This window comes from Castanea sativa, chromosome 10 (assembly GCF_040712315.1).
Source record: "Castanea sativa cultivar Marrone di Chiusa Pesio chromosome 10, ASM4071231v1".
NCBI classification, from domain to species: Eukaryota; Viridiplantae; Streptophyta; class Magnoliopsida; order Fagales; family Fagaceae; genus Castanea; species Castanea sativa.
In genome coordinates this window covers 6,103,221-6,118,233 of record NC_134022.1, presented here as the reverse complement: position 1 = coordinate 6,118,233, position 15,013 = coordinate 6,103,221, and the positions used below count along the sequence as shown (strand labels likewise).

The window sequence follows — 15,013 nt, the reverse complement described above, 5'->3', positions numbered from 1 at the left end:
AGAACGATTGGAGGACATTTCTAGAACAATATTAATGGGCGGAATATCCAGTTGGGATCGAGTTAGAAATGCGGGGAAAAGCCAAGAAAAGTACAGTGTAGTGGTCCCTCTGTCCCTTCGCCTTCTTTATCAGATGGACCTTGTGAGGGTCTTTTAGTCTTCTAACTCTTTTGTATTGTGCTAAAGCTTATAAATGGTAAAGGGGTTCAAGGCTTCAATCCAAAAAGAAGTAGTATTTGTGGTTTGGCTATGGCTACTTCATGGTCATGGAATGGAATACTAAAGTACCGTGTGGTGCTTGTTAAGGTTTTTCTAATTTGAGTCCTATATAGTAAAAAATAAGATAAATAAAAGAAAAAGACATAAAAATACTTATAAAGTTGAAAAAATAACATAAAGCTAAAAAAAAAAAAAAAATTGTAAAAAAAAAAAATCTAAAAAGTTATGGTGCTCGTTAATACAACCCTACTATTTATACTGTGCTTCTCTCTCTCTCTCAACTTTCCTTTTTCCCTTTTTATTTTGTCTTATCCTTTTAGCCTCATAAATGTTTTTGGTTTTATGTTTTTCCTTTTTTTGTTTACAAATATTGCCATTTAGTTGTTTTGTAACTTTTGTACCATTGTGCTATTTTCTAATTAATATTATTTTGACCTGTCTTATTAGCTGTGTTAGTTTATTATTATTTTTTAACTATGTAAGCTTTTGAGATAAATGATAGTTTTTCTCAAGTTACATTTACTATCGAACTCTTTTCAATATCAAAGAAATGAGCATTTAGAATCCATGCATCAATACTATAGTGCTCAAGCATATTAAGAATGAGTTTGTGAATGACTTATTTTGGTAGTTTATTAGTATGGTGTTTATAAAAAAAATATAATTTTTGACAACTTTTATTTTTATTATCAAAAAAAGGAAAGAAAAATTATACTTTTCTACCACTAATTATATCATGTTTTACATTTACCTTCTCTAGACTACAAGAATGCACGATCAGCCCTCTAAACTAAAACTCATGTAATACTTTACCCTTCCTAATATGTTATCAATTAAGTCTAACAAAGCATAGCATTACAAAATAAATTTACCCTCTACCTTTAGTTTTGGAGGGAGGGGTAGGTTGGCCTTTTAATATTAAATTTTGTTAAACTTAACTCCAAAACAGAAAACAGAAGTTAAGCGTTACAAAGTTATAATTTTAGAAGGTCAATCATGCACTTTAATAGTTCTGAGAGCAAAGTATAAAATATGGTATAATTTTTTAAAAAGATATAACTTTTATATTAAACGTGTGACACAGTGTGCATTTGAAATTTGCTTTAAAATGTTTTGAATTTTTGCCCTTACGAACTTCTAAAGAACAAGTTGTATATTATTTCACAATTATAAAATAATTATTTATTCTCGCAATAACGGGTACGCAGAATAAAAGTTGGACCACAAATTTAAATAGAGCATATGCTGTTTTAACATTTATAATACACTTCTGCAGAACATGTCAATCCTGTCCGAAATTTGCATGGCATGTCGTACCTGACAATCCTAAATGATGAGAGTAACACCAGACCAGAAAACCCCAACAGATGCCACTTTTACTGTAGATTATTGTGAGATAATGATGACTGAAATGAAGATGTAGTCTGACTATTCATGAAAGCAACTAAAAAATTCGTGTCTAATCTTTTTTTTTTTTTTTTTTTTTTTTGAGAATCTAAAGCCTGTATACCTGGAAAAGCACTCACTAGTGAACTCATATTTGGCACTTGGTTGATCTAAAAGGAATAATGTTATTGGTACGACGATTTTCACATTTTTTGTAGCAGTTAAATAGACTTTTTTTTTTTTAATCCATTAGTATTGATAACACTTTATTATTTACCATTAATAATTTGTCATGTTAATAGTTATGAAATATTTTGTGATTATTATAACTTTAGAGTTATCTTAATCTAAGCAAAAACACGGGTGTCGTTGTTCTATACTCAACTAGATAGAGGCTGGGACTGGGATTGCTCACAGACATAATGTAGGCCTTATCATTGTTCAATTACAGCTAAAGTCTGAGAGGTTGTTATTGCTGCACTACATAAATGCATATACTAATTTTTTTTTTTGGTGGGTATTTTGTGAAAAGATACACTCTATTTGAGGTCTTCATATAACTTACTATATATTAGAATTCTCGATATTTGTCTTGAGTTTAATTTTCATGAATTTAAGGGTGTATATAATGTCACATCATTCAAAATTCTATTAATCATAAAAGAGACTCCCTCTATTCAAAGCCAATGAAAAATATCATTTTTCTATGCTTATCGATTTGACTTCAATTATGTCATATTTATTAGAAAACATAAAAATAAAAAAATAAAATAAAATAAAAAATTTTGTTAGAAAAGTTGTTGGGATTGTGAGTGAGTCGGAAAAGAATGAAATAGAAGCCAAAAGCAGAATTTACTTGATTTGGTCTTAGAGGTTTACATCCACGGCCAAAACACCCCGATATATATATATATATTGTAAGTGCACAATTGCACCTGGTCCCAAGAACAGTTACGGGCCCAGGCCCAATGAGCCTTAAACAATATGAGTTTGTAGAGTGTGGGCTTGAAACCCAGGTTAGAAGTATGTGAGGATTAAATGACAAGCCAAAGATTGCAAACACTCAAAAACAACGGGAAATACTGTAAATCAACCTCCTCGGACGTAAGCCAAGAGTTGTTCTTATATTATCTCTTCTTCTTTTTTCTTTTACTTTTAGATTACAAAAAAGTCCGTCCCCCTTTTCAGTTCTAGGTTGCTCCTTAAATACTCTTCTTTTTGATACTTTGTACACGTGTTGCCCCAACTCCCCCTTAGCCTAGATATTTCTTTTCTCAATGCCTTTGAATAGTAACCAGAAGTTTCTCTTCCACTGTTTAGGTGTCACTTCCCCATTAATGCGGCCAGAGTGGTAGGTGTAGGGTCTTTAATGTGGAGGTGGCAGCCTTTATCCTTGGTATTTCTCTAGCATCGATGCTTCTAGGACAGTCAAGGGTTCACCTCCTTTTACCATTGGTCTTCACCGTGTCATTCACTAACCTTTACAATGAAGTCCCGGAATCTCCGATGTCCGTCCGAGGGGAAAAATCATCCTCGGCTGTACCCTCAAATCCTCGGCGTATGGGCCGACCCATAATACTAACAAGTTCTAAACCCAGGAGCAGGTCGACCTTCCTTAGTATGGCCCAAAGGCCCACATACCCATCAGGGTCTTTTTACTCCCCACATATATATGAAGAGGCTTCATCTTTATTATTAAGTTTTGTACATTACAATGAACCCAATGAATGTATTTATAATAAGATAAATTCTAGCAAACAATTTAATAAAAAAAACTATGATTACAATACTTAAACCACAAGGAAGATTAAGATACTTTGTTTGCACTCTAGGTAGGATCAGGATGGAGGATGGAAGGGGGGAAGAAGGGGGCACCAAGACCCCCTGGATTTTCCAAAAATGCCCCCTCCTCCGTTTTAATGTTAAAATTTTCAAATATTGAGTAAATTTTAGGTAACGGCCCCCTTTATTTTAAAAAAAGAAGGTATTAATGCTCTTTAATTTATTGTTTTCTCCTTTATCTTCCTTTCAATATTGAATTTTTGTCATATATAAGTCATTAATCTTAGGAGCATTTAAAGCATAGGTTTATAAAAAAGAATAATGCTAGTGATGCAAATTATTTTACAAATTTTTTTACAATTGTTGATATGATGAGTAATTATTAGTAAATGAAAAAGTGATATTAATGGTGGGCTTACATAAAAACCAATAAAAGGTTGGTCAAATTCAACATTTTGTAAAAATATTGTAAAATAGTTTGTGGCTGTAACAATACTATTTTAAAAAATATATAAGTAAATTTCTTTAGTAAAAAGAATTCTTTTTTTTTCAAAAATAAAGTCATGCGTATCTATATTGAGAGAGTTAAGAGTATAGTGATACATTTAACATGGCCCCCATTGAGAAAATTTTCTAGCTCTGCCATTGGGTAGGATTAGTCGTAATGAACTTGGACTAGAGTGATCATATAACAAACTTGAGTATCGATTAGGATTCTGCCTTGATATCTTTAGCATCTCACTCAAACTCAAGGTGGAAGCCTAAAGACAACTTAAGTTTGGAAAGATAGTAAAGCCTTGAGGCAAAATGTAACTGGATTGGTTGCGAAGTAGCTAGACTAGGGTGTTTAATGTGGAACAAAGCCAAATGTTTGCAATGATTGAGGCTCAAATATTCGCACAATGCAGATCATACATACGTATGCTATTGATCAAAGGATGGTTTGAAAAACTCTAATTGAAGATGATAGAGATGCATGACCATAAAGAAAGCCAAAATGCAGTTGATCAAAGGCGTGGTCTTAGTAACATGGCCTGAAGATGACAAAGACGCATAACCAGAAAGAAAGCCAATAGATGAGAATACCTGGTAAGTGATACTCAGTTAATTATATAGTTGAGAACATTTGATAAGAAGGAAAACTGGAAATCAGGTATAAAAGAAAGATCCATGTGCCTATTGAATGTAGTTGAAATCACTAAAAGATTGTCTTTTAAAAAACTACTAGATCTAGACATTGTCCATGATAGGTGATAGATCATGATGAGTAGGGTTGTCAATGTTCAACCCAACCCGCGAACACGACACGAACCCGACATGAGTTTTTGCGGGTTAGGATTGTGCCTTAATGGGTTTAGGTCATAAACGGGTCGACCCAAAAACAACCCGATTAGAAATGTGTCATAAGTGAGTTAACCTGCATAACCCGCAATAGACACGTTTGACACGCCAATTTATTTATATTAACTAAAAATGACCCACTTAATACAACCTATTTAACTTGTATAACAAATAATATTCATTTTATTTTAGATTTGTCAAATACCTTTTATATCCAACATATATTTTAAATTTAAAAAAAAAGTGAGTAATTACAAAAACTTACAAATGATATAATTAGAAATTGAAACTTTACAAACCCTAGATCTCTAAATCCTACAAACCCTAAATTTCTAAACCTTCTTATAAATATCTTATTTTATTTTATTTTTAATTTCAACTGTACTACTTACTCTACTATCTTATAGTCTCATGCCAAATTCTCAAACTCAAAGTCTCAAACTGGTTATTGCTCTCTCTCTCTCTCTCTCTCTCTCTCTCTCTAGATGATAATCGTAGTCATAGTCAGGATTAGTCTATTATTTGCTTAAATTCTTTCAATATTGATACTTAGCATTTGGCAAGTTCCAAGAATATTATATTATTGTTGAACTATGTTGTTTTTGTTAAACTATGTTATTTTGAATTTTGGTTGAAGTGTATGCACTTCTTTTAAAGTGTAAAGAACTTATTTCTAGATATATGTTATATTTTTGTTGAACTATATTATTTTGAATGTGGGTTGAAGACTTAAAGTGTATGTACTGCTTTTGGGATGTAAAATAAAAAATTATTTCTCGATGGATGCTACATTAAATATTATGCAGGTTGAAATGGGTTGTGTTACATTCGTGTTAACCTTACACGACTCGTTTATTAAGCGTGTCAAATGGGTTGGGTCAGGTCAATCCGCCTTATTAACAGGTCGGATTAGAGTTGAAGGATCATGACACGATTATTAAATGGGTCAGGTTAGGGTTGAGTCATTTAATCGAATACTCTTACCTTGACACGACACAAACCCGACACACTAACCCGAATTCACACCCTTAATGATGAGCCCTATAGAGTGGCTGGCAATGGCGGTAGAGAATGAACTTGGATATAGTAACTAAAGATATGGATTAATGAAGATCACACATATTTGACTTTGATACCGACTTAAAAAAAGAAGATAAAACTCAACTATATTACTATGTTAGAAAAAAATGAAAGGGCTTAGAGAGACAAAAAATTAGTCTTTGATACTTACATATTTACAGCAAAAGTCCTCGTTAGTTATGTATTTATTATTAATCTTTGCGTATTACAAGAAACCATTTGAAGGGCATTTTTAGCAAGTTAAGTCCTTGATTAACAAAAACCAAACTAATGTTATAGTATTTAAATTTCAAGATTATGAATACTTCGCCTACAATCTTTTTTTTTTTTTTTTGAGAGATTTTCAATTTATGAAGTTTGCTCTTGATGATAACTCTTTATTATCAAATCAAAACACCAATTAGATTTTGGTGTAGGCAAGGATTGAGGTGAAAATAGCCAAATACCACGTTTTGGCAAAATTTGTGGCAATCTAGCACTATTTTGGAAATATTTAGCAATCTACTACTTTTTTGGTACTCGAGTTTGCGAAACTTGAGTACCAAATGGTACTTAAGTTCACTAAACTCGAGTTCCGTGTGAGTCCGCCACCCTAGCATTGGCTGAGCTGGATTTTGGGCATTAAAAAATGCCACCTGGTACTTGAGCTTCTTAAACTCGAGTATTGTGTGTCGTGAACTCGAGTTTCATGGGCTCGAGTACAATGTAATCTTACATATAAAGTACCCAAGTTCCACAAACTCGAGTATGACTTGGGTATGATGCTTCCACAATCCAGACTCATACTCGAGTTTAGTGGACTCGAGTACTGTGTAATGTTACATATACAGTACCCGAGTTCCACAAACTTGAGTATGGCTCAGGTATGATGCTTACACGATCCAGACTCATACTCGAGTTTAGTGGACTTGAGTATTGTGTAATGTTACATATATAGTACCCGAGTTCCCCAAACTCGAGTATGGCTCAAATATGATACTTCGGTTGGTTCCTTAACAGTGACCTTCAGATAAGATTGCCTCTTGATTTTGATCAAATAGTCTCATAACAATTTTAAAGATCTAAAAACGTTATCAAATAAAAAAGAGCCTCCTCAAAACTCATTAAGTACATATTTTTTGAGTAATACAACTTGTAAATGCAAAGAAAAAAGCATCCATAAGATTGCCTAAAGTAAAAGGAAGTTTCAACTTAAGCTTAAAGTTTGCTATTAACCTTTTTGTTCTTTGTATCATTAGTCAGTCTGGTGGTATATTTATTTGGTTAAGAATTTGACTTATTATATTGACCAATACTTCAACGAATTTGGAAAATTACAAAAACTACAAATACTAAAGCTAAAAAAAATTCTCCATATTTGGAATGTCGTTATTATAAGGAAATTGGCCATTGGAAACAACTACCAATTAAAGCAAAAGAAAAGATATCCAGAAATGAAAATGAACTACACATTGGTCCCAACACACATGTTGGACGTTTGAACTAAAACAAATATGCACACAACCCCAACCAATTGTGGTCCATAGCAAGATCAAACTGTGGTATTGCAGTACTCTAAGAAGAGAATAATAAAAATCAATCATGCCAACAATGTTTTTTTTTAATTAAATAAAAATTGGTCTGTTACACACATGCCTAACAATGACTTTTAATGATAGCAGTTGCAGCAAAGTAAGATAGGACCAACCACTAAGTCTGGAGGCCACACTACCATTAGCCATGTAAGGATTAACCAGAAGCCACTCATTAGGGGAAGCACAATATCCAATTAACCAGAGAAAATTTTGGTGAACTTCCAAGCTGATCATCTCCAATTCTGTTCAAAATTGTGATTCCCCTGTGGCTCCAGTGACATCCTTTAACCGCTTCACTGCCACCATAGCTCCATCTCCCGACTTTCCCTTATATACATTTCCAAAACCTTCAGCACCAAGGATGTTGTTGGAGCTAAAATATTCAGTGGCTGATTGGAGCTCTTTGAGAGTGAACTTTCTTAGGTTGCCTAAGCTTGTAAGTCCCTCTTCTTGGTTATCTGCAAAAAATATTAAAGACCAATTTGAGGTAAAAAAAAATCAAAATCAGTCACTGTTGTTTACTAGAGGAGTTTCTCAATTGAATAGTGAATACTACTGACCATTGGTATGTAGGATAGTTTGGTTTCTTTGTCTCTCTCTGCACCAAATGGCAATTGCTAGACATAAGAGAAAGATAAAACTGATGGTGACCCCTAGTGCAATTGCTATTTCTTGGGCTTGTGTTTTTCTATCAACCACACTGATCCCAAAACTCTAATAAGGAAATTGTTCAAAGTCTATTGTCTTCCCAAGTCTCTAAAGCAACCAAACCAAACAAAAGCATTACAAAGCCAAACTAGCAAAAGTCCATACAAAACCATAAATAGGAAAAACTAGTAGAGACTTTGAAGTAACAGAGTTTCAGCAGTCAAGGTCAAAGGGCCTTAGAGCAACCAAGAACAAATTCAAGAGTGAATTGTCTATGGAATGAAATTACAATTTTTTTTTTCAACCACACAATAATCACCTATGACCTATCAAGTAATCCAACCACATCTTTCATGGTCAAACTTAAGAAAACGTAAAAATCTAAGACTATACTCTAAAACCCACCTAATAAAAATGCAATTTTTAATAGACAACACCATGTATCATATCATATCATACAAGTTGCCAACAAAATGTTATGGTAAATCACAATTTATTATTATCCAATTAGGGAAAAATCATAGTGAAAAATTACCCTTTATTCTTTGCTAATAATCCAACACAAGCAACGCAATACCATTTACTAAAAAATAAATGCATTGTAATAACCCTAAAACTTGGGCTAGAATTATTTTTTTTCTCTCTCACTGACAATAACCCTAAAACTCAAAAATTACATCAAGAGTAAATATAGAAGGAGAGGGGCTGTGTTTTACTACTTACCTCAATGCGAGACAGTGAGAGAGCTGAGTGAGGTTTTGAGTGAAAGGTCATTGACGAGAGAAGACGATAGTTTTCTACCGCCAATGAGATGTGCTTGTCTTCAGTAGAGTGAGGGTTTGGGGTTTGTATGTTTGGGTGTGAAGGAGAGTGAGAGTGTTCTGGACACTTAAGTGAGAGAGAGAAGTGAGAGTGAGAGTGTGTGTTTTGAGTTTGAAATAAAAGTTGAGTCTCTGTTTTGTGTTTGGCTATATTATTACCGTGCAACTCGAGCCATACTCTAATTTAGGGAGCTTGGGTCCCACTAACACAATACTCGAGTCCTGTAAACTCGAGTATGAGTCTGGATCCTTTCACCTCTTATACTCGAGCCATACTCGAGTTTAGGGAGCTCGGGTACTACAGACACACAGTACTCAAGTTTAAGAAGCTTGAGTACTAGGTGGCATTTTTTAATGCCCAAAATCCAGCTCAGCTAGTGCCAAGGTGACAGACTCACATGGAACTCGAGTTTCACAAACTCGAGTACCAAAAAAGTAGTAGATTACAAATATCTTCGAAACAGTGCTAGATTGCCACAAATATTGCCAAAACGTGGTATTTGGATATTTTCACCCGAAGATTGAACTTCAGATCTCTTATTTAACCATCAGAAACTTTACCAGTTGAACTAACTAGAACCCATACTTCACCTACAATCTAAGTACAATTAGATACAATCAATTTGGACTAGACTTATGTTACAAACTTACATCTTAACTGGGGTTGAGCTTTGATATCATTAAAAAAATTAATTTCTTAAATTTTTTTATTTTTCTTTCAGGCGAGACTTGTATTCTCATGTATATTCAAATGGATACTAACTAACGCTCTGTTTGTTTCAGCATTAACGTTTTTTGAAAAATGGTTCATTTTCCAAAAAGCATTTTCTAGAAAACTGTCTTATTTTCCAGTGTTTGGTAACGACTTTAAAAATGAGCTTGAAAATGTTTTCTGGTATTTGGTATGTAATTTTTTTAAAATATTTCTTGTAATTTAAAACATGTATATTATGTAAACTAACTAATGTAATCATTATAAATAAAAAACCAAGAATGAATTTGGTTTTCATACTAAACTTTTGACAATAGATACAATCAAAATTAATTAGTTGTCAAATTTTCATGATCTCTACTACTCATCTTGCTCATATATATAGACAGTAACGTACGTACACACACACACATATCAACCATTTGTCTACTATGGTCAACCACAAGTTTTTAATATTACTCTAAATTATGTATTTACATTATGTACTGTATAATATATCATCACTACATAGTATTTGCCAACAAAAAAAAGTATTTGCCAACAAATGCAATCCTCCTAAACAATTATCATTCATTATATAAAAATATTATTAGTCCGCGGTAAAGATTGTCCCATGTAGAAGCAATTTAGAGCAATATAGGTATTATGTTTAAAATTTTCATCTTTTACTTCATTCATTCTTCTTCTTCTTCTTTTATTTTATTTTTTTGCACTTTATGTACGAAAAAAAAAAGTAACTTTTGCCTGGAATCCATCAGACCAAAAATTTCTTAGAGAAAAAAAGAAAATCAAGCTTGAAATTCAAAGCAAAGAATTGGGATTTTGGTAGAGAGGAATGAAATAATTACTGTTGCAAATTTGTTCTCCTTTGCAAGTCGGAGTTATTGACCGATTAGTGAAGGAAAAAAAAAATCTAATCAGAAAATTGTGTTACAGAGGAGAAGAGAAACATGGAGAAAAGAGAGAAGAGAGACAGTTAAAGAGAGAGATCTATGGGAAGAGGAGGGACTAGAGTTAGTGACAATGAGGGTATGAGGAGAGAAAAAGTAAAGGGAAGAGAGAAAAAGTGAGAAAACTTACCATGAAAGAGAGAAGATGCCAAAAAAGTATGTTTTTTATGGTTATAGACGAAGATAATATTTATAAGAGATGTAACGTGTGAGAGAGACATTGTTTTCCAAAAAAAAAATTTGGAAAACAACCTATAAAAAATAAGCCTTATTTTTATTAGAGTTTTCCGTTGACTAAATATAGTTTTCTATTGACCTAGTTTTTTTTGCGCTATCAAATACTAAAAAATATAAAAAATTATTATTACAGAAAGTTTTTCGGCAAAATAAACAGATCGTAAATATTGGAATAAGGAACCACCAAACATAGACATAGTCAATCAAAGCATGGCAGTGTGTCTTGCAATAATGCCAAGCACACACAGCAACACCAGCTAAAGACTAAGAGTCAATAGGCTCTTAATCCATATTTCAGAGTAAGCAGAGTGAAAGTGGAATTTGACAGACGGTACTGATTCCTGTGTCTTTCAACGCGGCTAATTGTGAGACATCCAATTCCCTGGAGAGAGAGGAGTGTAAGGCTGGTTGCGTTGCATCAATCACGTGCAACTATTAGATTACCACCAATAGCAAAGTAGAGAGAGGGTGGGGGGCCCAGAGTTTTAGAAAAAGTTGATCTTGATATGCCACCAACAGAAATGGTAGTTAAAAACCAAACATCTATCTATAGGAGAGTAGGAACAAATACAATGAAAGTTTCACTGCACCTCACACCTAAAAAAGAACCACATAATTGGCCACAACTTGTCCTGTGATAGGTTAGGAGTCATAGAAATATAGTTGTGGATCTATATGAGTATACATATCTACCGCTCGCAATTCATCACATGGAGAATTGTAGCTAAAATTGTGGTAAATTATGTGATTTTAACATTACTCAAAATTATTGAACCATGCTCTCTCTTACCATGGGATGGGTTTCACATGTGAGCCCACCCCTCTCTGAGAGAGAGAGAGGGAGCATAGTCCCGGACTATGGAATTACAGTCCCAAATTGAAATGACAAAAAGGGAAAACAATGTAAAAAATCTCTTTTTACACCCAACTTTTTTCACAATACTTTAGTCCAATGTTCACTAACAATAACATCCCCTCTCTCTCTCTCTCTCTCTCTCTCTCTTTCCACTTCATCTGCTACAAGTTGCAAAGGTATGTGTCTGCCCCACTTCCACGATGTTAAAGCTCAATTTCATTGCCCTATGATGTGGATTTAAGTTTCTTTCTTTTTTTCCTGGCATCTTCATTGCTGCTTTTGCTTCGTGGATTGCTTTGGGTTTGGTAATTTTTAATTGTCTGAAATCCTTTTTTGCATGGTCTCTTACATCTCTTTCTTGTGTTTTTCATTGATATGTGGCTTAAATTGCTAGACAACCAAAGGTGTTTTGGCAGGCCCTTTGTAGCAACATTTTCAAGTGTGCTTTTTTCTTTCTCTATCCAGAAATGGTAAGTATGGGATAGAATGAGCGTGTTCTGCTTGTCTGAGGGAGTAAATTACAAAGAGCTAGGAAGAGAAAAGAGTAACTCTCTGAGATTTTATAATGCCAGTTCCGCTTGCCCCATACCCGACACCGGCTCCAGCACCATATACACCACCTGCTAATGGTATCTTACACAGTTCCATACTTAGATTAAGCTTTAACAATGTCAAATCTCTATCTTTTTCATTTCTGATAAATAAGAGGATTATTTAAGAAATCTAGGAATCTTTCATCCACCGAATGATGAATTAGATGTAGTAAGAAAGGCTTTTCCTATTCTTTTTCTTTACATTCTGTCTTCTAAGAAAATATAAGGTCTAATTGTATAATTAATCTCAAGCATAGTTTCAAAGGAGAAAAAAAATCCGACAAGTTCATCGAGAAGAATAAATTATTAGATGGGTTAGTCAAATCAAAAGGTAATAAAATTAGAATTGAACATATTAGATATGGGAGAATTCTTGAATTAGCAATACTTGCTATACATTTCAACAGTGTCAATGCTGGAAGTTAGTGGTTTTGCACTAGTTCAAAGTTGTTATGTTTCTATTAGCTATGACTGATGAAATAGTTTATGTCTATGTCGGTGATCAGGTGCGCAGAGCCAGCTTGTGTGTTCTGGATGTCGAAACCTTTTACTGTATCCCGTTGGAGCAACTTCTGTATGCTGTGCTGTCTGCAATGCAGTCACAGCAGTCCCTCCTCCCGGTATGGTCTCTATTTATTTTGGAGTTTATATAGTAAGTTCAGTTCAATTTTGAGTGTTTTCAATCTATATTTGGACTGAGCAAGTAAACATGGAAAATGAACACTCAGTTTTTGCTTGTACAACTCTTTGCCAGGCACTGAAATGGCCCAGTTGGTTTGTGGAGGCTGCCACACCTTGCTCATGTACATTCGTGGAGCAACAAGTGTCCAATGTTCTTGTTGTCACACTGTGAATCTAGCCTTGGAAGGTGTATAACTATTTACAGCATAAACAATTTTACAAGAATTTTTTTCCTCTCCACCATATAATCTCTTAAAATTTTGAAATATCCTCTGTTCTATGTTATGGTTGGCAACCTTACAATTGAGTAATCACTAAATGGGGGCAAATGTCAAATGTATTGTGACAGCAAACCAGGTGGCACACGTCAATTGTGGTAATTGCAGGATGCTATTGATGTACCAATATGGAGCACGATCTGTGAAATGTGCTGTCTGCAATTTTGTGACATCAGTTGGGGTCAGTATTCTTTTGCACTCACTGGGAAAATGTTAATGGAACTAATAGGTTTCTTGCTATAATGCAAGTGACCCTGAAAATTTAAATTCAACATAAAGAAAGTGTTAGACTTATGGTTAGTGATTAAATTCACCATTTCCTAATTGCTTAAGTTTTTGGGACAATCGGTAATTTAACATGGTATTAGAGCAGGAGATCTTGAGTTCGATCTCTGGTTTTACTTTATCTCCTATTTAAAATGTTAAATTCTCACTTGTTGGGCCCCCACTTATAAAGGGAAAGTTAGGCCCACAAGTGAGGAGGAGTATTAGACTTATGGTTAAGTGATTAAATTCACCATTTCCTAATAGTTTAAGCTTTTGGAAAAATTGGTAATTTAATAGAAAGCATTTCTAATCAGTAAATTGAAATTTAATAGCTATTTAAGGTGTATTCATGAGCAAATGAAGCTTCAAGGTATGATGCATGTAGAGTTGAAGCCAACTGCAATATTAAAAAAAAAAATTTTGAAATCTTTTTTCTGCTTTGTCTTCTCCCTAACTCCTAAATCCACATTGAACCCCCAAGGGGAAAAAAGGATTTGCAAATGGAATCTCATGTGCTTCCAAATGTTTCCATGATACAATTATCTACGTTCTATTTATATAAGATGAATTGGGGGCTGAAATTTGGACTTTTTAACGTATAACCAAAATGTACTTTAACAAATTAAGCTAACTGCAATACCATGACCAATTAACTGAGTTTAACTTATAAAGATGTTGAGCATAATTTGTTATGCACTAGGTTATCTAGGTACAAACATGTGTATGATCTCTAAAATCTCACAAAAATTATTCTTGAATTTCATCCTTAACACTTTAACCACTTCCTTTTTCTCTCTAACATTGAGAGATACCATATGCAAAATATCACAGTAAAGAACTGTATAATACTAAACACTTCCCCCTATTTTGGTACATTTATATTTCATATTTTGTTAACTGTGGTGTCACTGGATGATGCAGGCCTCAGCAAGCACTACTGAACAGAAGTTCAACAGTTAAAAAAATTTCATACAACTAAGTTGGTCTTTACCAGCTCTACAACCTTGGTTTTGCGTAAAAAAATATTCCCCATCAGTGTGCCTTTCAGCAAAGCAGAAGAGTCCCTTCCCCTAGTCACATGTATAGAGTTATTTTTTCCCTTGCGTGATGTCTTTAATGAATAAGTATTGGCAGGTTAGAATGGATGTATGTAAACTATTCTATTAGAAGACTTTTGAGTGCTTTTGGAAATATTCAGATAAGATGAACTTCATTTTCTTTTACTTTGACATGTGTGTATGAGTGGCATCAAATACACGGGAAGATTTTACATCAGATACTTTCTGCTTTTTTTGGGGGGGGTCAATTTTTCCAAGTACAAACAATTGCTTGGCAGCAATTAAGACACCTAACATTAATTATTTGAGGACCAAAGAGATATTTTAGAGACAGTATTGGATTGATGATTATCTAAAAGAAGCACGTTATTAAATGAGTGGTGATGTAAGACCATGACTTTCATGAGTAACCTCACAAGGATTCTAGGATTAGAGACAACCCAAAAAGAATCTTTAAACAGAGACAACATAGACATGTAATTCAGAATTGGATAAAAACTTACCCATGGAGGATTTTGATACCAAAATAT

The 15,013-nt window shown here is 33.8% G+C and overlaps 1 protein-coding gene across 4 annotated transcripts; it reads left to right on the top strand.

The window, feature by feature from the left end:
• The first annotated feature begins 11,643 nt into the window (after positions 1-11,643).
• Positions 11,644-14,648, top strand: LOC142614238 (protein LOL1). 4 transcript variants are annotated; one of them, XM_075786810.1, is made up of 6 exons: positions 11,644-11,782; positions 12,072-12,235; positions 12,706-12,819; positions 12,954-13,067; positions 13,230-13,339; positions 14,347-14,648. In XM_075786810.1, the coding sequence occupies exons 2-6, from the start codon at positions 12,172-12,174 to the stop codon at positions 14,383-14,385; spliced, it is 441 nt and encodes a 146-aa protein (XP_075642925.1). In that variant the 5' UTR covers positions 11,644-11,782; positions 12,072-12,171; the 3' UTR covers positions 14,386-14,648. The 4 variants fall into 4 exon arrangements, with proteins under 4 accessions (XP_075642925.1, XP_075642922.1, XP_075642924.1 ...); XM_075786807.1 differs by having other exon boundaries at positions 11,658-11,782; positions 12,001-12,235; XM_075786809.1 differs by having other exon boundaries at positions 11,771-11,911.
• The last annotated feature ends 365 nt before the right edge of the window (positions 14,649-15,013 follow it).